A 25,510-nucleotide genomic window follows, 5' to 3' on the forward strand; every position below is an offset into this window, starting at 1 on the left:
TGAAAATTGAGGTATGGCTGTAATTGTTGATTAGCCCAACATAATGGAGTGCCACAATGACATGGATGACATGGAGATGAAGAAAACTGGGACATTTTCTCATTTGTCTTAAATTTTGACAGACTTACTACAGCGAACAGAGCCGCCGGAAGTTGTCATTGCATGTTTCCAAACGTCTTCTTCTCCAGAAATTCTAACATGATTTAAATCTCACAAGAGTCAATTTTGTGGGATAGAGGACCTTTTTGTTTTGTTTTTTTCCCCAGGCAAAACAACAACATACATATTTCAGACCTTCTATCAAAAATGGTGCATGCATGGTGCCCCTTTAATACAACACAGAATATAAATTGCATTTGCCGTTATTGTAATCAGGGATCACATCGGCATTGTCCAGGAGGATGCAGCCTTCCGTATAACCAGCTGTAACACCCGCCTGACTTACAGCTCCGCCGTATATTTCCTAAGCCCTTCCTCTGTAGTCACTTGGTCTCATATCCCCTTTGTTTGTGCGACTCAAATTGGTTGGTTTTCAGTCTCTTACACCTCGGAGATGAAGAGAGGGGATTAAATTCAGGAGACAATGGGGGATAGTGTTTGTTATAGCGCAGGATTGTTTTGACCCTGCCTGGATGTTCCCTCACAGATGACTGAGCGGTGATGGGGAGCAGACGGCGCATGGTAAATGGACTCTCAAAAACACCACTGTCACGCCGAATGAGAGAAAATCAAGTACCTTCTTCAAAATACAAGTGAAATCTGCAGTGTTTTTTTTTTTTTTTTACTTTTGTCCAAGCCTATAGTTATATATTGCGACGGAGAATTGCACTACAGTACCAAGGACACTTCCAGCTCAGTCCTTGTTATCTGGATTAATTTATAATACTCCCTACAATAGAAGCATACAGCCAGACTTGAATGGACGATATTACGACAATGTGTTGAGTTTCTCCTAAAGGTCTCGTACTGATGGTAGTTTAGAACAGGAAGTTAAAGGGCCTATTTTTTTTTTTAAAGGTGCATTAATACACAACTTTCTGGTAAAAGGTCTGTCAACAGTGTCTCCTTGGAGATATTATTGCTTTGCCTGGAATGTTCCACACATCTATCTAACATTTATTCATTACGCGCGTTTTTATTGTTCAAAAATACAATCATTCTTTCTAAGAACGTGGTTGCGTCTCCACAGATCTGACCTGTAATGTAGCCTATAGTTGTCTCCTTTGAGATAGCTAGATAGATCTATAGTTTAATCTATACTGTGGAACATTCTAGACAAAGCAATAACATCTCCATGAAGACAAACAGGTGACGGACAATCCACCAGAAAAACTGAGCAAGGCACCTTTTAACTGTTTTTAAAATACCTGAAAAAAAAAACAAAAAAAAAACAAAAAAACACAAATAGAATATCTTTACTCAAAACAATATCATATCTCGGGTCAGTTTTATTTGTATCTTTTTCTCAGGATGATCCAAACACCTTCTTCAGGTGTAAGATTTGACATTAAATGACCACACAAAGGTAAAATAATAATAATTATTATTATTTTTACCTAATTAAATTGTTTTGTGAACGAGATTCCAAACTCCTCCACTTGAGGCAGGGATTGTTCACGAGTGAGGGGAGGATGGAGCGTGAGATTGACAGGTGGATTGGTGCACCGTCTGCAGTGATGCGGTGGCTGTATTGACCCGTTGTGGTGAAGAGGGAGCTGAGCTGAAAAGCAAAGCTCTCGATTTACTGGCCAGTCTATGGTTTTAGGCTGGGTGCTCCCTTACAGATAGGGTGAGAAGCTCAGTCACACGGGAGGAGCTCGGAGGGAGAGCTGCTGCTCCTCCACATCGAGAGGAGCAGTTGAGGTGGCTCGAGCATCTGTTCTGGATGTCTCCTGGGCGCCTCTCTCAGGAGGTGTTCCGGGCATGTCCCACCTGGAGGACCCAGGACACACTAGAGGGACTATGTCTCTCATTCGGCCTGGGAACGCCTTGGGATCTCCCCCGGAGGAGCTGGAGGAAGTGTTCAGGGTGAAGGAAGTCTGAGAGTTCTGCTTAGACTGCTGCCCCTGTGACTCACCCCCGGATAAACGGAAGAAAATGGATGGATGGATAAATTATTTGAAAATTTTCATACCAGGATGAGTTTAATAAATTGAATTTGTATAATATGACTTGTCTTATTTAAACATGCACTGTGTAACTTTTCTGGTAGATGTTATTGCTTTGTCTGCAATGTTCCAAAGTATGGCATTAAACTTATCAGTCTCTATAAAGACAAGCAGGAGACGCCACTCGACCAATTTACAAGTGAGATCTGTGGAGAGGCGACCCCACTGACAGTGAGAATACAGGTTTGTAAAGGTATTTTTGAGCAATAAAAACACCCATAATTGAATATATGCATCTTATATAAGTTTAATCCCATATTAAACATTACAGGCAAAGCAATAGTATCTCCATGGTGAAAAGCTGAAAAGTTACACAGTGCACCTTTAAGCTGTTTATCTGGCCTGAGAGACAAACCCACAACCGTCTTGCTGCTCCCCACTCCAATGAGTCAGTGGCAAATAAGTCCATCATACTAAAGAAGTCAGCAGTGTCCCCACTTCACAGCTAAATCAATACCCTCTTCTCATTTCAGCTCACCTTCGCACCTGTCACCGAGAAACTATCAACTTTACATTTTCATTGACTCATCGACTCCCTTTAGCTTCTCAGGTGCACGCCGCTAATCAATACAACGCTCCGCCCTCTGTGAAACCGCTAAACCTGCACGAATCTGTCATGTAAAACTGCCTTTGACATCACCATCGCATTGTGGGCCGCTCAGACATGAAATTACCAAAATGTCCAAAAAGGTTACGCCGGCGGAGAGATGGGCGTAGATCTGAAGCGCCACAGAAATGACAGGTCCGTAATCCGGCTGCCACTCACCGAGGCCAGGCCCGGCGCGAGAGTGTGAGTGTGGGCTCTGTGTGAGTGGATACAGCCCCGATTGGAGAGCTGTCAGTCGCTATAGCAACACGCTGTGAAGCCTATCAGCCCCGTGTGAGAAGGTATGACCCCAAAAGTGTCAACAACAAGAGTAGGTGTCGTAATATAGACACAAGTATGGATATAAAAGCGACTAAAGGTGACTAGTCAATTATACAAAGTACGTATCTGGATAAATACCTAGGTTTCAGAATGGTGAAAAATTAGGATGATTGACAACTTAAAGCTAAATATTATCTTTTAATCTTTTGAAAATCTCCAAAATGGCAGATATAACCCATGAATGAAAACCTTTTTATACTATGAATTATTAGTAAATCAAAATGCCAGTAATTTAATGTATTCGCAAATAAGTTGTACCGTAGTTGCACTTTTTTTCATGGTTTGGGTGGTCCTGCGACTTATACTCCAGTGCGACTTATATATTACAATTTTCAGACTGACAGCCACGAGAGGGCACTCTAGGCTTGTGTGTCAGTATCTATTACTGCTATACCGCTGTCACTTCACATTCTACTGCACATACCTCTTGTAGAAAAAGCCGTTGTTCTGATGCAAATAGTGAAATCTGCAGCCGAAAACGGTAATCAAGCAGCAGAGAGAAAGTTTGGAGTGAGCGAGAATCTTGTGAGGAACTGGCGGAAAGCGGGGATGGAGAACACAGTTTCACTGCAACCGGGAGGGTGCGCCATGTAACTTTCCTGGAAGTCACTGGATGGATGGACAAAGCCTGGACTTCAGTGACAACCAAAACCATCCTGTCGAGATTCAGAAAGGCCGGAATAATTCTAACTGGAACTGATGCTGAGTCTGACGACAGCTGCACAGAAGAGGAAGCGGCGCTCTGTTTACATCATGGATCTATGGTTTATCTCCGGAGGTCACGCAGAAGTAACACAGAGGATGAAGAATTCAATGGATTTAGTGATTTGGAGTGAGATAGTGAGTTTGGTAAACTTATGTTTTGTTGTTTATGCTATAATTATCTGAATAACTGTTAATATATTACGTTAACATATTAACGCCTTTTCAGCCTGTTGTTTTCTATTCTTTTGTTATTACTATAACTTGCCTTTCAAGATGAAATGTTGGTTCCTGGTCTCAGATTTTATAAAATACATTTCCCAAAAAAGTGTGACTTATAATCCGGTACGATTTATATATGTTTTTTTCTTCTTCATTACACATTTTTTGGCTGGTGCGACTTATACTGCGGAGTGACTTGAAGTCCGGAAAATACGGTCATTAGAAGCCTTTTATTTGGTTCAAACCAAGCGCAGTTCCTCTTATATCACACTAGAGAGCTGCTGATTTTTAAAATTTGTACCAAAATGACGACGCAACACTGCCCAAACCTACACATATCACTGATTAAGAAAATAAAACTAGAAAGTGAAGTAATTATAGAACAGTGGGCGTGTACTAGTGGCGGTGAAAACATGATGCTGCTCAAGTGTGCATGAATCACTCCAAAAACAACTTCAGATGGTAAATGAGAAGAAAGCAACTATAACAAAAGCTCTGAAAAGTCGATTTTGCATAATAGGTCTGCTTAAAAAAAAAAAAATTGAACAAATAATCACTGACCAGTCGACTATTAAAATAATTGTTAGCTGAAACCCTGATACAAAATGAACAGATCAAAATATTTTACTGATTCAATTACAAGTGGTTTTATTGAGTTGTCTGCTTGTCTCCATGGAGACCGCAAAGATTTTGACATTTTGTGTAAAAAAGCATTTCAGACCCTGCATCTAAAAAAGTAAATAAAATACTTACTATTTACTACATGTTGTAGTCCCTTGAAATGTGCTTAAAGTGCAAGTACATCATATCAGGTGAGACAGACTGAAGTAAAAGTGCAAAAACATCATTTTATAATACGGTTTAAGGATTAAGATTATATGCTTTCTTTTTGTCAGCTCTTTTTGTACCTCATTATTACTATTACCAAGCCCGTCGGCAGAAATCTGGGGGACTGTGGCAAAACAACTCACATGGGCCCCCTACAATATGAAAAAAATGAATAGGAAGATGACAGAATTTGGGGTTCCTAAGAGCCTGGGTCCCGAGACAACAGACTGACCCCTTTGTCCCCCACGTCGACTCCCCTGACGATATTACTATTAGTGATACTTTTTGCATCCAAATTATAATTACTTTTTAATCCGGTAAAGCAGACTTATTTACCATGGTGTAAGGTTGCCATAGCTATTAATATATACTTTTTTGTCATTTTATAATATAAACCAGGACTGAACCAGGACCAAACCAGATCCAAACCAGGAGTAAACAAGAACTAGACCTCAAAATAAAACATTATCAAAATACAATATTATTATTTTGGATAGTTGATTAGTCATAAAGAGTTGCTTTTGTATTTGCGACACCCAGTCAGGCCCAACAACAGAAATTTGGGGGCTCAGGCAAAGAAGCCTTACATGAGCCCCCCTCTAATATAAAATCAATCAATAGGAAGTGGGTCCGATTCTAGGCCCTAAAACCCTGGGACCCAGAACAACAGACCCCTTTGTCCCCTCGGCTACTGCCCTGACCATAGTTATTAACAATATACATATATATATATATATATATATAGTCATTTTTTATACAATATTGTTTTAGAATACTGCTTTTTAGGTTTAAATCGGTAATAGCTATGGCAACCAACCTAATTTTTCATCATTCTGAAACCCATGGACAGTCCAGATGACGAAAATAATACATGATCAACATACAATATGATTATTTTGGATAGTTGACTAGTCATAATTAGTTGCTTTTGAAATTCTGACACTCTCTGTCAGGCCCGTCAACAGAAATTTGGGGTCCCAGGGCAAGAAGCCTTACATGGGCCCCCTTTAATATAAATCAATAGGAGTAGAGTCCAATTCTCGGACCTAAAACCCTGGGACCCAAGACAACAGACCCTTTGTTTTCTCCTGTTTACTGCTCTGGCCATAGTTATTAACAATATATTTTTTGTTATTTTATAATATAATATTGTTTTATAATACTGTTTTTTTGTTTTAAATTGGTAATAGCTATGGCATCCATCTTAAATTTTCATCATTCTGAACCCATGGATAGTCAATAGGATCAAATTAATACATTATCAAAATAAAATATGATTATTTTTGATAGTTGACAATAATAATAATTATTTGCTTTTGTATTTGTGACACCTTCTCTCAGGCCCGTCAACAGAAATTTGGGGGCTCGGGCCAAGAAGTGTTACATGAGCCCAAACTAATATAAATCAATAGGAATAGGATCAAATTCTGGGCCCTAAACCCTGGGGCCCGGGACAACAAACCCTTTGTTTTTCCCTGTCTACTGCCCTGGCCTTTCTATAAACTTTTTGTTGTTGTTGTTTTAAAATATAATATTTTTTTATAATACTATTTTTCGTTTTAATTTAGTAATAGTTATGACAACCAACTTCATTTTTCACCATTCTGAAACTCATGGAGAGTCCAAAATAATAGATCAAAATACAATATGGCTACAATATGATCTTTTAGACAAAGTGAATGAAAATGAATTAAAGATTTCACTGTTATCATGGTGAATTCGTACATTTTTTTTTTTTACACAATAATCATTACACATATCATGGTATTCTAATTTAGCCCACTCTATAGAGCCAGAATAAATAAATTGAATAGCTAAACAAATTCCCCCAGTCCTTCAGAATGCAGGGAGGTCTGCCTTTATATCAGGTGGTCTGTGTAAAAAAATCAATAATAATCATCTCATTGCTCCACACACACACAGACGCACACACAGACGCACACACACTCTGAGGCCAGATTGAACCAAGCCTGTACAAAACCACTCATTCTCACACAGCAGGGACTAGCTCAAAAACACATGCATCTCGTGCCATTGATTTCCCATATACCACAGTGGCACCTGCTCACAACAGGTTTTAGCCACGCCCCTCTCTCAATCTTCACTCTATACTTCAACACTATAAGAAACCGTGGCTCTATTCACATGCACACCACAAATATGATCTGGTTTCTGAAGATATCAGATTATAGAAATGTAAACATGTACCTTTGATTTCTGGTTATTCACACTTCTGCAGGTTTTGACAAGTTATAATGTTGTTTTCTCATCACAAACAGACCTGGAGTTGTGTTTTGTTTCATTCACACATGTTTAACACACAAACCCTGCATATTTAGGCTGAGTTCTTCTGTCAAACTGAAAACACTAAATACAGGAAGTGCTCCATTGTGTTTTAAAGCTCCATACACCTTCATTAGAATCATTTGGATAATTTCAGACCTGGAATTGCTAATCTCTATTTAACAAAATGTAAAAGGCACTGCATTTCTCGGACTATAAGGTGCACTTAAAATCTAATCTAAATCTAAAATCTTGAGAATAATTTTCTCAAAAATTGTTAGTGCACTTTATAATCCAGTGCACCTTATGTATTGATCTTGGTTGTGCTGACGGACTTGAAACTGATTTTTATGTGGTACACAGTGCTCAAAAATCTGTCAAAATCTGTCAGAGCATTACGGCTACTGTAGTCAGAAGGCTCACGGAGTAATCTCTGAAAAGTTTCACATGAACCATCTCCAATGCAAAAGAAGCAAAGAACAGACTCAACATCAGCAGCACATCCTCTGTCACAGAAAGAACACACATATTCCACTGAGTTGTGTCTTTTAGTCTGACAGAATCTAATTGCATCTGTGCATCAGAAGTGAGCTGTTTAAGCCCAAAGAGATTCATTTGGACTTCTGATATTTTATGTTATTAGGTTCTATGTATTAGGTTGTTTTCATACCTGACAGTTTCGACTGTTAACTAGCGCTCTTCTTCAGCTAACCAACATGTCACAGCAACATCACATGACCACTCTGAAGAAGACCGCTAGTGAGCAGTCGAAACTGTCAGGTATGAAAACAAACTCTTGGTCTGTAAAAAGAACCTAATAACATAGTGAGCTGCTTTATCAGCGCTTATAGTTTATGCAAATTAGCCATGTGGTTTTAAGTTTTGTTTCTGTAAAACGTAAACAAATGTGCACAAAGCTCCATTAAACACATTATTACTCAATGGATATTTGAGTCCTCTTCATAGGAAATAAAAAAAACAAACTTAAATGAGCCACCCACATTCACATTCATAATACACTTTCACTAAGACAGGGAGGCAACACCGGGCGAATTACAACACGATCTGCCAATGGATCGTGGATCAAGTGTCGTCTGTTAGTTTCACTTAATGCGCCTTATAATCCGGTGCACATTATAGTCTGAAAAATACGGTAGTTATTTACTACCGCTTCATAATGTCATAAGTTGGAGTATTTTGATGTAGATGTAGACAGAGTGATAATAAAAGATTACTATTACATATATGAATGAAACAAAACACAACTCCAGGTATGTTTTTGAAAAGATAACATTATTACATGGCTTAAAAACTCACAAGAGTCAAGTTTGTGTAATATAGGACCTTTAAAGATTGAAAGTTACTGTCTTCCCAATACGACAGTTACTGAAAAAATGCATTGATAAACTTTCATCTTTCATCCATGCAAGCACACACGTAAATCAGATCTAAGTATTGGGTTATCTGATTAGGAATCTGATTTGCACTGGCTATGTAAATGTACTCAGTTTCATTCCGCGAGCAAAAACTTACCTGTCCAGCCAGAACCACACGCTTTGACTAAACTTTACAAGGATGAGTGAACCTGAAGCTGCATCCTGTCTCCCTGATTTCAGAGGGCGTGATTGACAGGCAGATTAACCAATCAGAGAGACGCATGCTCACATAACACATAAAAGAGGAATCTATATTGTGCAACTATTTCTGTAGATGGAAATATGAATTAAGTTAGTATACTGCACACTTTTTTCAGAATTATTTATAACTATGACACAACAAATAAATATTCCACTTCATATTATGGTTTTAAATGTTTTGCTTGAGAATGGGAAAAGAACTATTAAGGGTATTCAGCCTCTTATAGCAAACCGTTGGAATTTAAAAACACCCGAGCCCACACAAGGCCAACTACTAGTAAATTCTGAATTAGATTTACATTTAATTATTTTGCCCAATTAAAACGAGGCAAGGCATTTTTATTTATACCGCACATTTCATACACAAGGTAACTCAACGGACCAATTAAAAAAAAAAAACTCAAGGCAAGAGGACTTAAAATATAAACGGAAAATTACCATGGACAGTGCGTCATTAAAGTGGGACTAAATACCCAAAGACAACCAAAACAAACAGAGCCGCGAAACTGGGCAGTGAGGGGGAGAAGGGGTGGGGTCTGGGGTGTAAGGAACAGTGTGAGTGGTCAACCAGGCAGTCATGCATGATGTCACATAGTACTTGAAACTGCAGTGGATTTTGGAAGCAGCACACACTTTGTTTTTGACCAGGAAGCTGCAAATTTACCAACAGTTTGCGCTAAAATTGTCAAAAAGATAAAAACAACAAAGCTATTCAAACACCTTATACAACTTTGCACCCAAGTTTCCAAACTGAAAATGAAAGTATTAAATGAGCATTACCTTTTTGACGTGGTGTTGACGATTTCAGACACCTTCTGGATGTAGTCTGTGGCCAGGACCACGATCTCCTCATCCTCCGAGAAGTTATCATGGAAAATCCGATCCAGCAAACGCTTCCAATGGAACTATGGAGACAGGAAATGTGGAGAAATGAATAATAGTTCACTGAAAATAAGGACAAAGGTTCTAGGTTTGAGTTTTGCTTAAAATAAGTGCACTGTTGTCAGTTTATCAATCATTTTTTAAACCATGTAGCACTTTGCATACAGCATGTTTACTTTGACATTCAAATCATTTTTTCACACCCAAGCACCATTAAACAACCCCAACTATCTGACCTCACCTGAGATGTGTCCTTGGGCAAAACAACTCACCCATTTGAAAGAATTAGGGATGTGTAAAAATATTGAAATATCAATATATATATAGTTTAATGTGATGATACAGTATTGATATATAACCAAGAGTATTTTAAAGTATTTTTACTAAATTATTTTGTTACAATGCTACAGTTTTGTTGCTTGTTTAGAGGAAGAAAACTGTTTATGAAACACTTTTGACATAATCACTGTTTTGCTGATTAAAATGAATGTGTCAGATTTACTTTGTACAAGACTTTTAGTATCCAAGCCATGATTTAACCATTGTTTTTTATTGAACCATATCAAATCGATTTGAAATATATTGTATCGAATCATATTGAATCAATGGCTAACTGTACCAAGATACATATTATGTCGTGGCCTACGCATCGTATCGGCAACTTCTTAATGATACCCAGCCCTTGAAAGAATGCATGACAATTTTAAACTTTGTTTATTTGGAAAAGTGCTATATATAAGATTCATGCATTATTCAATTATGATTCAATTATTCATATTCAATTATTATTAATACTGTAATTAATTATTTAAATGACCTGCAGACTGCTAAATCTGATTTGATCAGAGGGACCATGATCAGAAAGAAACTATTAAATAAAAATATTCATATCTGTCAACTGTCAACTAACTCCAAAAAAATTATAATAATCTGATTTTGTGTGTGAATTTAAAGGTCCTTTATTTTACAAAAATGACTGTGAGCTTTAAGCCACGTTAGAATGTTGTTACTTCATCAAAAACAGACCTGGAGTTGTGTTTTGCTTCATTCACACATGTTCGAGTAACACTTTATTATGAGTCTGTCTACATCTCCCAAGCTCAAAATGCTCTGCTCCACCTTGTGATGTCATGAAGCTGTAGTTTTCAAGTTAACAGCTCCTTTTACCTTTAACTCAGTAGAGATTGGCAATTCCAGGTCTGAAATGATCCAAATGAAAAGGCATAGAGTTTAAAAACACAGTGGAGCACTACCGATATTACCACATGACATCACAAGGTGGAAGATAGTGTTTTCTGTTTGAGAGAAAAGCTCAGCCTAAATATACAGGGTTTGTGTGTTAAAAATGTGTGAATGAAACAAAACAACTCCAGGTCTGTTTGTGATGAGGAAACATTATAACAGATCAGAAAATAGCTTAACGTGGGCAATTTAATCATAAACCATTTTATCAGGTACTTTTCAATCAATGTTATTATTTTATTTCCTTCCAAAAGTAGCCTCAAAACAAACATTGCCAATGAAAAATTATTTTTAGCGAAGCAAACTTTACGTAACTGTTTAACTGGACAAAAGTTAGACAAGTTTTGAGAAAGCTCCAAACTTTTCCACTGTCAGACTAAAGCTGTACATTTCCATTCAAATCAAAGTAGTGCGCGATGCCATTGTTGTAGGTGGTTCAGTTGAGGACGAAAAACATAAAATTATGCTCTAAACATAAAAGCATTTCATTTTTTTGTTCTTAAATGTTCCTCTAATCTCTCTCTCTCATGTTGTCTTTCTTTCTGATGCTTTTAAACATCACTTCCATCCCCCTCCTCCTCCCCCCCTCCTCCTCCTCTTCCTCATCCTTCTGTTTTGGCTTCACCTCCTCTTCCTCTCCCCGCTCTCCCCGCTCTCCCTCTCCCCAGACGCCTCCCGGGGTCTCCTCATTTTCTACCTTTCTCTCAAACCCACCTTTTTCATTTCATCGCGGCTTCCCTCTGTCTGCGCTGTGGGGCGGACGGCTTTTGTGAGTCATTTGGTCCCGTGTGTGTGTGTGTGTGTACTGTGTGTGTGCGTGTGTCTGTGCGTGTGTGTGTGTGTGTGTGTGTGTATACAACAGCAAGTGTGTCCCCCGGGTGGCGCTCTCTACTTAAAATGCTCAGTTGGAGTTCAAGTCATAATCCATCACACATGCTTTTAGCCTTAGTGTGGGTATATGTATGAATGTGCATGGATTTAATACTGCTAAGTTTCATAAAAATCTGATTTAATATTTAGAAATAAAATTTTAACCTTAAAGCTGCACTATGTAACTTTTTGGATGGTGGTCCGTCACCTGTTTTTTCAATGGATATGTCATTGCTTTGCCTGGAATGTTCCGCAGTATGACATTAAAGGGCCCATCTCATGCAAAATCAACTTTTCAGAGCGTCCTACCTTCTAAGAGTGATGTGTGGGTCTTGTATATGTATATAAGTTGTTTTTAGATTGATTCAGTGTTTTTTTTAACAAATTGCAGCGTATTTCTGCCACCCTCCCACGTAATAATGAACTAAAGCTGCTACAACGATGACGCGGGCAGCTACACCTATGACGCATTTGACGTAGCAGAAGGCGCTTCGCACTAGAGCTCTGCACTCCCCGACACAAAACAGTCTGGTGCGGGACACATTTTGAAAGTTCATTGCGGGAGCGGGCGGAAGTGGGACTGGACAAAACGCGGGAGCCGGCGGGTGAGATGATAAACTGCAGTCCCACAAACTAAATATGAGTGTAAAGTAAAATATACAAATGATGAATGTAAGTCTATCATACATCATTTGAGCTGGATATTTTACAATTTTAGACAATTTTAATAAAAACATTTTAACCAGCCGGGCTGGTGCGGGACAAATTATCGCAGATGCGGGTGGGAGCGGGACTGAAAATTCTGTCCCGCGCAGACCTCTACTTCGCACCCGCCTCCCTCCACCGCCTCCGCCCAGCCTCCTCCAGTGTACACGATATAATAAGTTTATCTACTAGTGTTTATTAATACTTTACCAATCAGTAATGTTCAGCTGATGCCGAAGCGGTGCTTGAGCTTCGTGCACCTCCAAGTCCTCGTCCGATTCCAGGTATCGCCATGATGAATAAAAGTTTATTCCTACAACTATCAGGGCGCACGCCTGTCTCCCCCTCCCTCCCTGAGATGGGCGGAGGAAGGGCGGCTCACTCAGAGCCTACGTCACGTTTGTAGGGCGGGGCTTGTGCTTTCTCAGGATGGGCAGGGGGATGAGCAATAGTCTAGTCTGATCTGTGACGTCTCCAAGAAATCAGTAAGATTTCAGAACTATTGTGTAATGGATGTTCCAAAACCCAAATTGTGCTTGTTTATGTGCAGAAGATACAATGTGAAAAGAGTTATTTTGCATGAGATGGGCCCTTTAAACAGCTCTAACTTACATTTATTCAATTACAGGTGCAGATTTTATAGCTCCAATATACATAACAAAACAATCATTCTGACTGTGAGCAGGGTCGCCTCTCCACAGATCTGACCTGTAACTTGGTCTGGTTTGGTCTCCATGATGATGCAAAGGTTTAATACCATAATGTGAAATATTCCAGACAAAGGACAGAGCATTTGATGGACCCTCCATCAGAAAAGTTACACAATGCACCTTTAACGTAATGTGATCATTACTAAACGACAAAACCAAATTAAAGCAAATAAACTATAAAATGAAAGGATAACTTTTTTATATTACACTACACACCTTAATTAGTCTTAATAAACCCTTAAGTAAGAGTTAATTAATAGTGATAATGTGAAAACTTTGGGTATGTTTTGGATGAGGAAACAACATTATAACATAAATCAGAAAATATCGTAATATGGACCCTTTAAGAAGTTAATCTAAGCCTGAATCATCCTTAATGAACTATTTGCTCATAATGAATTCATTCTTTATTCATGCTTTATTAAGGTTAATTAAGGTGTAGTTCTTTTTAAAGTGTTAGAAATGAGAGCTCTTGAAATCCTTACACTGGGAGCGATCTTCTGCAGCTGTCGGAGGGTGATGCGGTTGTACATGGTGCTGATGTCTTTTCTTTGGTCGTCATATTCAGAAATGGTGATCTGGAAAATACATTCAAATCAGCATTAATTATTATTCTGGCCTTCAAAAACAGACCTGGAGTTGTGTTTTGTTTCATTCACACATGTTTAACACACAAACCCTGCATATTTAGGCTGAGTTCTTCTCTCAGCATTCTGTTCTACCTTATGGTGGTACAGAGTGTTTTCTTTTTGAAAATGTACTGAATTCTGTACAGTTATCTGAACAGAATGTACAGAAATACATGTGGTACAGGAAGTGCTCCACTTTAAAACTCCATATACCTTCACTTGAATCATTTGGATCATTTCAGCCCTGGAATTGCCCATCTTGACTGAACAAAAAATATACTTGAAAACTACCGCTTCATAACATTACAAGGTAGAACAAGAGCATTTTGACCTTTGGAGATGTAGACATATAACCAGGTTGGTGCCATCTAGTGCTGCGCTCAATTTCATTTCTCTCCAGGGACTAGGTCAGGAATTGGAATACACTAGACGGTTTGCAAAAACTCTGGAAGTGCGAGTCCGGGCACCAGCCAATCAGCGAAGAGCCATACATTCTGTGTTGGCAACGGAACAAAGAGAATGTTTGTTGAATTTTACCAGGGGGAAAGACGTTATTGCCCTTCTTCCCACAGGATTTGGGAAAAGCTTAATATACCAGTTAACCCTGTTAGTGGCGCATTACATACGTCATGACCAAATAGCAGCGACTGGTTAAATTAAAAAGTACCTGCCTACAGACGAGTCAACGAATCCTAATGCTGCTGAGACAGTTTCCACGAAGTGAAACCGGCTAATGAATCAGGGTAGTAGACAAACTGATAATAAAGGGTTAATGAATCATGTGTATGAAACAAAACACAACTCCAGGTCTGTTTTTGACGAGGTAACAACATTAGAACATGACTTAAAGCTCACAAAAGTCAATTTGTGTAAAATAGCACCTTTAACAAATCACAATATTGATCTAAAGCTGCTTCATACTAGTAATTCCAAGTAAGCACAGAGCAGTGGGTGGAAATAGGGGCTAGGTGAAAGCAAATTTTTCAAGTATCAAATGCAGGATTACTCATGTCCCCTTTAACTACCTAACAAAGATCTGGTCTGTAGCACCGTGGTTAAAAATGGTCTTATAAGGAATAAGCCAGAACTACAACACATTCAAATTCAAATAGGAAAATGACAGTGTAAACTAAACCTAAGAAATCCAAGTAATAAAAAAATAAAATGATTCCAACTTTCGAAGCCCCACAGTTTGAGAAGCATGGCTCTCTCACTCACATTGGCGAGGCGTGTCTCCAGAAGAATGATCTCCTTGGATTTCTGCGTGGCGTTGTGAGCTCCCAGCATGCTCAGCAGCCGCTCCATCAGGGCCTTGTACGCCGCCAAGATCTGACAACACAGTCACATTGACAGGGGTAACAGGAAGGGGGAGGGGCTTCAGAGATGTGACTAAGAAGAGGGTGAGACCAAAGACCACAGCAGAGGGTGTTCACGGAGTCAGTGTAGAAGAGCAAGAAGGAGTTTAAATGTTATGGATAGATTTACAGATAGAGAAATAGACAGATACTTTCATGGTCCCGAAGGAAATTCAAAGTTTGTTTTGTGTGTTATATGCATTTGTGGAAGGTAACAAAGTACAAAAGTAAAAGTACAACACTTAAGTACAATTTTTAGGTATCTGTACTTTACTTTACTCAATTTAATAGTGGATACTTATTACTTTTACAACACTGCATTTGAGAGCATGTAATTGTACTTTCTACTCCACTACATTTTAGATCAGGACAGAAAAGTAAAAAGTGATTTTCTTTGTGGTTTGCGTTAATGTCCCAATTTTGAACAAACCAAATAAACAAAAACACAAAAACATCTAGAGAAAATTAAGAAATCAATTGACTCACTTAAAATCAGCTATATTACTACATTTGATGCTTTAATTGCTTATTTTTTACTCTTAAAGCACATTTTTAAACAGGTATCTCAAAAGTACTTTTTTTTATGGTTTGAGACCTGCTGAAATGGCTGAGACTTATTTTTAAGCACATTTAATTTGCGTTAACGTCCCAACTTCGAGCAAACCAAATAAACAAATAATCAAAAACATCTACAGAAATTAAGAAATCAAATGAATCACTTAAAATCAGCTACATTATTACATTTGATGCTTTAATTGCTCAAAAAATCTCTGTAAAATACTGTTACTTTTTACTCTTAAAGCACATTTTTAAACAGGTATTTCAAAAGTGCTTTTCTTTATAGTTTGAGACCTACTGACATGACTGAGACTTATTTTCAGCACATTTAATTTGAGTTAACGTCCCAACTTTGGGCAAACCAAATAAACAAAAACAGCTAGAGAAATTAACAAATCAGTTGATTCACTCAAAAGCAGCTACATTACTACATTTGATGCTTTAATTGCTCAAAAAATCTCTGTAAAATACTGTCTTAAAGCATATTTTTAAAGAGGTATTTCAATAGTTTTAATCTTTTGCCCCTGTATCTGTACTTTTACTTAAGTAACAAAATAATAATTCATCCACTACTGGTCAGATGAAGTGATAAAGTAAAAATGAGTTTACTTTGATGCTGTCTTCGTCCTGTCCCAGATACAGGCTTCTTTCAGGCAGTGTCAGTCCCTCCTGGTCCACCTTTAGAAGCAAATATTATTTCATTACAATTATTATTTATTCATACGTTTTTTACTTAAAGCTGCATTGTGTAACTTTTCTGGTAAAGGGTCCATCAAATGCTTTTCTCCATGGAGATGTTATTTCTTTGTCTGAAATGTTTCACAGTGTGGTATTAAACCTTTCTATGTTCATGGAGACCAAACCAGACCAAGTTACAGGTCAGATCTGCGGAGGGTCCATCAAACAACAACAATGGAAAAATGTGCTTCAATTCAGGTGTCAGCTTTGGAACACTATATGAAAAACTCAAAGCTTCAAAATCTATTCTAATAGCTAAGTGTTTAAAAGAAACGTCAAACATGATATGCTACAAAAGTATGAAGTATGAACTGTCCTTTTGTGTTCATTAACAAGTCTTTAATATTGTGTATGTCGTGTAAATAATTTGCTTATAAATGTAGTTGGAACTGTTGAAGTGTTAGAAATGTTTTACTTTGTGTGAAAAAGGAGCAGATATGACAAGTCTATACTTCTTTCTGCTCCTTTTCATTCACACTGATGTATGAACATAATTATTTTGTATTCATCTTTCATGAATGAAACAAACAAAAAAATGAAATGAAGTTGAATGGACAGGGGACCCAGCTCACAGTCAGAATGTCTGTTTTTCTAGATATTTTTGAGCTATAAAACCACTTGTAACTGAATAAATATAATGTAGAGCTGTTTAATGTCATGGAACATTCCAGACAGAACAAAGACATGTCTACAGAAAAAAACAGGTGACAGACTCAAACCAAAAAGTCACACAGTGCATACCGTAATTTCCGGACTATAAGCCGCTACTTTTTTCTCACACTTTGAACCCTGTGGTTTATACAAAGATGCAGTTAATATATGGACGGATTCTTTGTTTGGCACATTGTTCATTCATATATACGCTCTATGGTTTGGAAACACAGCAGATACACACAGCCTGAGTGCAGAAAACGCCGCTGTCTGTGCAGTAACACATGGATCTACGGTTAAAATAAAGTCGCTCCACTAGCTACCGATATTGTCAGCGCACTCAAATTGTTTATTGCCGTGTGATAAAATAAGTTATGATGCTAAATGAACATTAGTGAGTAGGATACGTCTTACCCGTGTGTGTAAATGACGAGAAGAAACATCTCAAACTTCAGTAGCCGGACATCCACTTATACCTGATTGATAGAACTAACCCCGCCCCCGAGAGAGTCTGAAATCTACTGAAATCCTCCAAGACACTGACATGATACAGACAGAACAGCGGCTCTTTCTACAGGAGACACGCGCAGCAGAGTGCAGGGAGAGATGATGCGCCGAGGAAGATGCTCGTTTGATTGTGTTTTGAACAGTTATTTTGTGCTTCATACACACACCCTCCTCATGGAAAACACACGAAGAAATGCAGATGATGCAGCTTTTAAGTTAACAGTGATTGATGTGACTGTGGAAGAAGGAAACAGAGCTGCTGCACGTGATCTCGACATCAGTGAGTGGATGATGAGATTTCGGCGACGGCACCGTGACGAACTGACTCAATGCAAAAAGACGAGAAAAACTTTCAGAGGCGAGAAAAGCAAATGGCCCGAAGTTGAAAACGTTCTTGAAGGCGTGGACACCTGCGGCTTATATTCAGGTGCGGCCGATATATGTACAATTTTAAAATGTTGTTAAAATTTAGTTGTTGCAGCTTATATTCAGGTGCTCTCAATAGTCCGGAAGTTACGATAGTTTAAGGTAAAAGTAAGTGGTTGCACAGTAATGTCTAAAATGCAGAGAGTGCTATAGACTATTTTGAGTTCTACATTACATTAAAAAGAAAAACAAAAATGCTGTAGTTTTGAATAGTTAAGTGCCATGACAAAGGTGCACCACACTGAAACCTATGAAACTAAAATGTAGCGCTATTATTGAAAAAGTCTCCTGACCCTGATGGCGTTCCTGGAGGAGTTCTTGTCGTCCACGTTGACAGTGAGAGAGAAGAACACGGCCGTACTGTAGACCCCCTGCGTCCTGTACAGCATCTCGTTTATGTCCGGCCTCTGGGGGGCGCCCTCGGTCATCCAGCCCGCCGTCCCGCCGCTGTGCACTGACACCTGGTCCCACCCCCCACAGCTGTCAATCACCTCCACCATCGGCTCCGACCCGAGCTTGTCAATCTCCTCTATGTTCACACAGGACCTGTACCAGACAGAACAAAGAGATACAAAGAGAAGATGTGAGGGAATTGAGAGGAATTCAGAGGAAGCCAGCAATGTGATCGTAGCTGCTGTGGCGTAAGAGGAAAGTTGTGGCAAAAGAGCGAGGAAAGGCAGGGAATCATGCAGACAACGTAGGCAAAGTAGTCATCAGGTCATCGTGTAACGTATAGTAAAACCTGGAAATTATAGTTATACTGATTAAAAGAATTTGAGTTCCATATTTTCCCAGTTTGGCTGAGTATAATTTTTGTGAGGAAGGAATTAATCGCCAGCCCCAAATTACCTTCTGGTCTCAAATAATTGCCTGGTCTGTTAAGTGATTGAAACAAATAAACACCCCAGCTATTATTTGGTATTTTATGGTAAAACAGCCTTTATTCTTACTACTTCCTGCCATTATTTTGTCTTATAACTTCCTTGTAAACGTCATTGTGGTCTTGTTCATAACCTGGTAAACAATTATGTTCAAGTGATGATGATCCACAGTATGGCGTTAAAAAGAGGTCTAGCTTGGATTTATTCAATTCCTTTTAAATGCTGATACCACAAAAGCATGTATCATGAGTAGGGATGTGACAATAACCAAAATATCGCAATATTGTATCATCAAAAGTCTCACAATAAGATCGGAGGCCATCACTATATACATCAGATAAGAGCTAAAAAAAAAAAAGAGCTAAAAAAAAACTAAACAAAGGGAACTACATAGACCCTGATCCTTTGGGGCTGTAAGTGCAGACTACATGAAGAAATAACTCTTATTAAGCACTTTCAAATCTTAAATTTTCATATAATTACGGCACCAAAGCCTTTTCGAGGATTTTCCAAGGCATTTAAAAGAAGAAAATAGCATATTCACAGTTCTGTAAGCCTCCACAAAATATCGCAATAAATATCAAACCGTGAGATGCATATCTTGAAAATATTGTGTCAAGGGATTTTGATTTTGTTACATGCTTAATTGTGAGTGTCAGCGAGGTCGCTCATCCAAAGATATTAATCTAGTGTCTGAGATCTCACTTAATGTCAGTGCGGAACACAACAGTCAAAAGCTATAACATTTTCATGGACACAAGTTGGCATACACTCCACCAGAAAAGTTACATAGTGCATTATTAATACTGAAAAAATGTCAGGTCCAAACCAAGGGCCAACCACAATTCTTCAACAATAATGTGTCCAAACACAATCTATAAAGATAAAACTGCAGGAAGCCCTGGACACCAGCAGAAGAAGCTTAAGTACCTTTAGTGGTAGACAGTGACAGATTGGAAAACAATTAAGGCTCATTTATCCTCTCCTTCTGTACGCAAACAGATCCTTTCCAGATCCAATTTGAAATTACTCTGGGATCAATAAAGTATCTATTTATCAATTTATAAATCCATTCATTCCTACCTGTAGAACTCTTTCACTTTACGCTCTGCTGACTCGGATCCGCGACGCCTGATCGGTTCCAGTAGGAGGCGCTGCAGTTTCTCCTCATTGTGCTCGCCAATGGCCGTGATAATGCCGTAGCTCAGTTTGTCCTCCGGTATCCCGTGACGACGCAGCCAGCCCCCACAGGCGAAAGAGTAGAAGTCCTCACAGGGCTGTATGGTGGGGTCAATGTTCGCCTGGACGAAACGCGCCGCCCGCAGTAAAGAGCGCTTCTTCTGACAGTCCTGCCTGCACTGAGGGTCCTGCTGAGCGTCCAGTGAGATGTACTTTAGCGCCAGCATACTCCCCAGGATCACGCACATACCGGCCGCGAATACTAAAGCTGAGAGCAGGCAGATCTCCCTCCGGCTCCACCGCGGAAGACCACTGCCGTTGGAGCTGTTCAGGTCACGGTTTCTGTTAGAAAAGAGGGGAGAGTTAAACAAACATTTGACCCATGAAGAGTAGTGGAACGTAACATTTTTAGGTGTCTATACTTTACATCAGTTTTTCCCAAACTTTTTTTCTGGGGACCCATATTTTAAAAGTCACAAACCTTCATGAACCAAGTCAATAGACATTATTCGTAAATCACAAAATAAAAATGTGTGTCCATTATTGAACATTAATAAGGATATTTTATTGTTGACTTGAGTGATTGTGTCTCTCTGAACTAATAGTATTACTCAAGTTTTAAACAATGAAAAACAGTAATCAGTTTCCCACAGAAAACTGGTTAGGTAAGGCGGTGCTGCCGAAAAAGTGAGGAGCAGGGGCTGCGTGGAGATTCCGTGCACGGAGAAGAAGTGAAGAGTGGGGAGGGGTGTGTCGAGATTCTGTGCACAAAGAAAAAAAATAAACTGAGGAGGGGTGTGTGGAGATATATGTATATGTATATTGCAGACCTACATGCAGACAAGGCAACCCAAAAAAAATCTCTTGCGACCCAAAGTATTGTTTCCCAGTCTTTTGGAAACAATGCTTTACATAAGTAGATTTTAAAATGGTTACTTTTAAACTTTTACTTCACTTCATTTGAGAGCAGGCATGTACTTCCCTTTCAACTACATTTTTGAACAAGACTGAAAAGTAAAAACATTTTTTCTTACTGTCTGAGATCTGCTGAAAAGGCTGAAGGTTTATTTTTTAAGACGTTCATAGTCTGAGCAAACACAAATATACAAATAAAAACAGAAAGGAAAAAAACGATCAATTCTGTTGAACAAAGTTCAGCAAAAATCTTTACCTAAATCACTCTATTTGCCTTATAAGTCTTACAAGACCTCAAAATACTTTTACTTTGTACTCTTTGTACATTTTTAAACAGGTACTTTCATACTTTTAAAGTAAAAAAAAATTAAAGGTATATCAACTTTTAAACTATTAAAGTGAGTAGATTTTTTCATGTGATAAATAATTCTATATATCATTAAACATTTTGCAGAATCTTGTGTTTTACGTGTGCTTTTGGACTTAAAACAACCGTGTTATAGATATCAGTTCGCACTTAGCTGCTTAGCCTCCGTCATTTCTTTGAACTTTTAATATTTAGAATTTTTTTGAAAAGTCTAAGGGAATAATGAATGCTAAATGTACTTCCAGAACTGGAGCACTGTCACCGTTGAGCTCCACACAGTACCCACCTCTGCTTGCTGGAGGTCCAGGTGCTGCCCCGGCCCCTCCCCACGTGTCGGTCCAGACTGCCCCCGAGGTGAAGGGTCATGCCATTGCTCAGGATGTCGCTGCTATAGCGCCCCCCGTACTTCACCTCCTGGAACTCGTCATAGTGCGCAGTCAGAGAGTAGGTCTTCTCCATGGTGCCAGTGCAGGAAGAGCTCAGCGCGTGATCATAACGTCTCTCTCTGTAACAAAGAAACAACAGATTAAAGACTGTTGCTGAAGACTTCATCAACTTCATCTTCATCATCCTCTCATCATCCCCTTCGCTCTCCTCATCATCTCGTTGTCATCATACTTTCTCTTTGTCTGTTTGAGTCAGTCCAGGTTGAAGTTCTCGTCAGTCACAACTTTCAGAGACCAAAGCAGTGTTTGCCGTCATGATAATACAAAAAGCAACAACTAGCAGGCTAACTGTGTCCTTCCTGATTCTCGAATGCTTTATAATGAGATGCAGATGTATACAGCCGGCTTATTTTTTATATATTTGTTCTGGGGCAAGACACGTTTTGCTCAAATACATGAACAAAAAAAAATACAAATCAATGTTTAATGCCATACTGTGGAACATTCTAGGCAAAGCAATAGAATAGATTAACGACTGTTGCTTGTACGATTGATACGATTATAGGGCTGGATAAGTTTACTTTGTCTTTATAAAGGTTGATTTTAGACAGTGCAGTTTCATGAACAATTAGCAGTATGGAGTATTCAGCTTTAAAAATGCACTGTGTAGCTTTTCTGGTGGAGGGTATAGTTGTCTTGCTTAAGATATGACCGTTTTGCCTTGATTATTCCACAGTATAGAAATAAACTTGGTAATAGCAATGGAGACGAGATCATTGTCAGATCTATTCGGCTTGGAAGTCTGACGTCACACACGACTCCCGGTTCCAACGAAATATTAGTTCAAAATGACAGAACCAGTGAACATTTTCGGACAAACATTTAGAACTTATGTTTGGGGCCAGGTCGAACTCGGACACATCATTGCGTCAGCTGTTTCCTGTCTACAGTAAAACGACTCGCTGTGAGACTCTAAAGTGTTCAAAAGATCAGCACTGCACTTCTGGTTTAGGTACAAGTCAAAATACTTCAGATACATAATTTTTAAAGCATAAACGAGTAGGGATAAAATACACAGGAAGTAAAGTCACTATTGCTAATCTACAGCTTCACCTTGATCCGTGCTCTGTGTGGATGTAAACAAACACACGTAGGGAACTACTCTCACCTTTTACTTTTAAATAACGCTGCAAACTGGATTATTAGAGCGGTTTTGTGGACTGGAGTCATTATTTGCGGAGGACAAATTCTATGGTTAATATGGACAAGACGCTGCACTTTAAATTGACCACTTTACAGAGGTGAGTAGGTTAATAAAGTCTTCCCATTATTTTCGCTATATCCCGAGTTTGTATTTGCGTCTCTGTTTCCATTAGAGGAACACAAACAATATCCTATGCGTGTCATTAGGCCTATGAAAATAGTGTCTTTTAATTGTGTCATGTTCGGACACAAATATCTCATATATGTCAGTTCCAGTAGCTGTAGGAAAAGGTCTGAGCTCAGTTAATTCAAAGCGAGTTGTCAGTGTGGTGTGCCTGAGCAAAGAAGAAAGTTCATGAAGTCGAAGTGAGTTATTGTTAGCAGCTAGGTAGCCTAGCCAGAAATGATAAGTTAACTAGTAATTTCTGAATTAGGGTTAGGGTTGAGATATTTCTCTCTGTTGTGGACATAAATAGCGATGGGAGAACATGTAATGTGATGATTTGGAAGAATAGCTACGGCAGATATCCATCAACTGGAAAACAAAAGAATGGCAGTTACTCCTCGCCATCAGTATTGGTTTTTGATCTGTTCAAACAGCAGGTATACAACACAGCAGCATTTTTACATGTATATCAGTCGGGCCAAGAAATAGAATTATGATGTAGTGACTTACAAGCTACAAGTGTGTAGAATCCCTCAGTCGTCCAGATAGAATCCATGACAAAGGAGAAATTCAATTTGTCAACTGGACAAACGTTTATTTAGGCTTAAATAGTTTTACAGCTCATCCAAGCTGCTTCTTCAGTTCTGGTCAGACGGTGGAGGACAGTTCTTTATATCTGTCTGCAGAGAGGAGCTAACTACACTGAAACTACTCTGAAACTAACGCACCTACTTGTTTACAGGTTCTGTTTGTTAGCTCGGCCTATTCATCTGTCCTCACTGAGAGGACATATTAACATAATCATTCAGGTCCTAAATGAGGGTTTTCACATCTACGGCCCTGACCTACTAGCCAGACTGGCGCCACCTAGTGCCTACTCTCAATTTCATTTCTCTCCAGTGACTAGGTCAGGAATCAGAATACACTAGACGTTTTGCAACAACCCCTGATGTTGTAGACCGCGCACTGGCCAATCAGTGAAGAGCTGTGAAGTCACAATGTCAAACTCAAGCGTCTGTCTGGGTCCATTTTGTGGTACAACACAACAGTAAATGAAGCAGTCAAGATGGATGTAGATGAAACCAGACATTCCGTGTTGTCAACGATTCCAGAGATCGAAGATTTAAAGCCAGAAAACAAAGAGAATGTTTGGTAAATTTTATCAAGGGGAAAGATCGTTATTGTCCTTCTTCCTACAGGATTTGGGAAAAGCTTAATATACCAGGTTAGCCTTGTTAGCTGCGCATTTCATACATCACGACCAAATAGCAGCGATTGGTTAAATAAAAAAGTACCTGCCTACCATCGAGCAAATGAATCCTAATGCTGCGAGGTCAGACGGTTTCCACAAAGAGAAACCAGCTGATGAATCAGTATACTGACCTATGGATCAATGGAGAAGTAAACCTGAACATGGTAGAATTCATGTTCTTTAAGGTATTTTTGAGCTATAAAACGGCAGTTTCAAACAGAGTAGTGCTTTCAGTTAGCATCACATCCCCAAGGAATGTTGATGACATCAGCTACAAATTATCAGTAGGTATTAATAAAATTTTGCCTCAATATTTGAATTAAATACAATTTTTAAAGAAAAACTATTATGTAAATGACTGTACCATAAATGTACATTTAATAGAAGAGAAGTGAAGTGAATAAAAGTTAATACATCAGTATGAAAATATGAATAATTTAGTTCAATTCTCTGATCTTTTTTTAATCAGAAAAATTGTCAAAATCATTTCATTTCCAAGTCTAATTTTAAAACTAAATTTTTGACCTTGTGGCATGACATGGCTTCTCCAGATGGACACATAGTCTCAGACAAAACTCTCACTTTTAAGTCTTTCCGATTTTTGAACTGTGGCTGTCCTCTGCTCCTCCTCTCATCCTCTGTCCCGGACCTGCTCCATTTGTTCAGTCGTGTCCCTCTTGTCCGAATAATCCCAGTTCACCTGTCGACACAAACACAAGCAGAAGACTTAAGGTGGGGAGGGGAAGCCGAATCTGCTGGACACTGGTGGATGGTGAGGGAAAAAAAGGGATGTAATTTGTATTGTCCTCAAATGGCACTGATGCTAGCAGTTCTCCTACAGGGAAAACATGTCCTCAGGTAACTCTGGGACTGGCTTTGTTCAGTTTAAAGGTGCAGCTGTAAGTAACTCCTGGAATGTTCCTTAGTGTGGCTTTAAAGGTGCTTAACCTGATTTTTTACTGTCTTAAATAGTGAAAAACAGTTAGAACTAGGTTTGCAGTGATCCAAACTTATTCATCACTTATCTTACGTATTCATTGTGCTTTTCACAACTTTTAGAGGCTGGAGAGGGGTTTGCAAACAACAACTAGCATCCTAACCATGCACTTCATTCAAGGAC

The 25,510-nt window shown here is 38.8% G+C and overlaps 1 protein-coding gene across 1 annotated transcript in view; it reads right to left on the reverse strand.

Annotated features, from left to right (window-relative positions):
• LOC110167135 (endothelin-converting enzyme-like 1) overlaps window positions 1-25,034 on the reverse strand; it is a 122,192-nt gene extending 97,158 nt beyond the window's left edge. Inside the window, exons 1-8 of the mRNA XM_055147794.1 lie at window positions 24,973-25,034; window positions 21,670-21,888; window positions 20,006-20,443; window positions 18,335-18,587; window positions 16,329-16,397; window positions 15,025-15,135; window positions 13,663-13,755; window positions 9,549-9,673 (exon numbers count right to left, since the gene is read on the reverse strand). Coding sequence (XP_055003769.1) covers window positions 9,549-9,673; window positions 13,663-13,755; window positions 15,025-15,135; window positions 16,329-16,397; window positions 18,335-18,587; window positions 20,006-20,443; window positions 21,670-21,842 — 1,262 coding nt within the window. The 5' untranslated portion in view covers window positions 21,843-21,888; window positions 24,973-25,034. The remainder of the gene's footprint in view (window positions 1-9,548; window positions 9,674-13,662; window positions 13,756-15,024; window positions 15,136-16,328; window positions 16,398-18,334; window positions 18,588-20,005; window positions 20,444-21,669; window positions 21,889-24,972) is intronic.
• Between the last annotated feature and the right edge of the window lie 476 nt (window positions 25,035-25,510).

Source organism: Boleophthalmus pectinirostris, unplaced genomic scaffold (assembly GCF_026225935.1).
Source record: "Boleophthalmus pectinirostris isolate CB_2022bp ecotype Guang Dong unplaced genomic scaffold, ASM2622593v1 HiC_scaffold_9, whole genome shotgun sequence".
NCBI classification, from domain to species: domain Eukaryota; kingdom Metazoa; phylum Chordata; class Actinopteri; order Gobiiformes; family Gobiidae; genus Boleophthalmus; species Boleophthalmus pectinirostris.